The 751-nt window shown below is 51.7% G+C and overlaps 1 protein-coding gene across 1 annotated transcript; it reads left to right on the top strand.

The window, feature by feature from the left end:
- The first annotated feature begins 21 nt into the window (after window positions 1-21).
- Window positions 22-482, top strand: LOC110170337 (uncharacterized). The gene has a single exon (XM_055152523.1). It carries the CDS (start codon window positions 58-60, stop codon window positions 283-285), a length of 228 nt encoding a protein of 75 aa, XP_055008498.1. The 5' UTR covers window positions 22-57; the 3' UTR covers window positions 286-482.
- Window positions 483-751: the final 269 nt, after the last annotated feature.

The raw sequence follows: 751 nt of genomic DNA, 5'->3' as shown, positions 1-751 counted from the left end.
CTCTCTCTCCTCCTCAGCTCGGACTGGTCTGTGGAGTTCCTTCTCTCTCGTTGGGGGATGACCTGTGACCCGGTGTCCCTCGGGTCGTTCGGGGCCGACGGACCTGAACTCGCCGGGTCCCGTCTCCCCGGAAACCACAGCGTCCAGATGATGGTCATCGCCCCTGACGACGGGAGGCGGTCTCCACGGCAACAGCCCCCCGACGACGGGACGCGGTCTCCACGGCAACAGCCCCCCGACGACGGGACGCGGTCTCCACGGCAACAGCCCCCCGACGACCGATGAGACGGACACGGACTCGAGCTGCTCCTCCACCGACACGAACACCGTCCAGACTTTTAAAACCCGACGTGGTTCTGATGAGAAAAGTTTTTCAAAATAAGAAAACAAAAAACAAAAAAACCCAAAACCAAAATGGAAAAAAAAACAGATAAAGATTTTTTTTTTTTCAGTTTTCAGTTTTTCACATTTCACATAAACTATTCCCTGTTTAAACCAGAACTAAACCTTAAACAGAATTAAACCAGGACTAAACCAGGACTAAACCGGTCTCAGTCCTGATCACCCGACAGTCTATGTGGGTGCACCTCAAGGCCTGTCCCAACAGTCCTGTTTTAGTCCTGGTTCAGTTCTGGTTCAGTGCTGGTTTAGTCCTGGTTTAGTCCTGGTTCCGTCCTGGTTTAGTCCTGGTTTAGACCTGGTTTTAGACTGGTTTAGACCTGGTTTCGTTTTTAGTCTGGTTTGTCCTGGT

Source organism: Boleophthalmus pectinirostris, unplaced genomic scaffold (genome assembly GCF_026225935.1).
Source record: "Boleophthalmus pectinirostris isolate CB_2022bp ecotype Guang Dong unplaced genomic scaffold, ASM2622593v1 HiC_scaffold_17, whole genome shotgun sequence".
Classification (NCBI taxonomy): domain Eukaryota; kingdom Metazoa; phylum Chordata; class Actinopteri; order Gobiiformes; family Gobiidae; genus Boleophthalmus; species Boleophthalmus pectinirostris.
Note: the sequence above shows the minus strand (reverse complement) of the source record. Positions and strands in the feature narration are given on the sequence as shown.

Bases quoted from the DNA above. Each gene is read 5' to 3' on its own strand.
- LOC110170337 (XM_055152523.1), top strand. From the start codon at position 58: ATGACCTGTGACCCGGTGTCCCTCGGGTCGTTCGGGGCCGACGGACCT.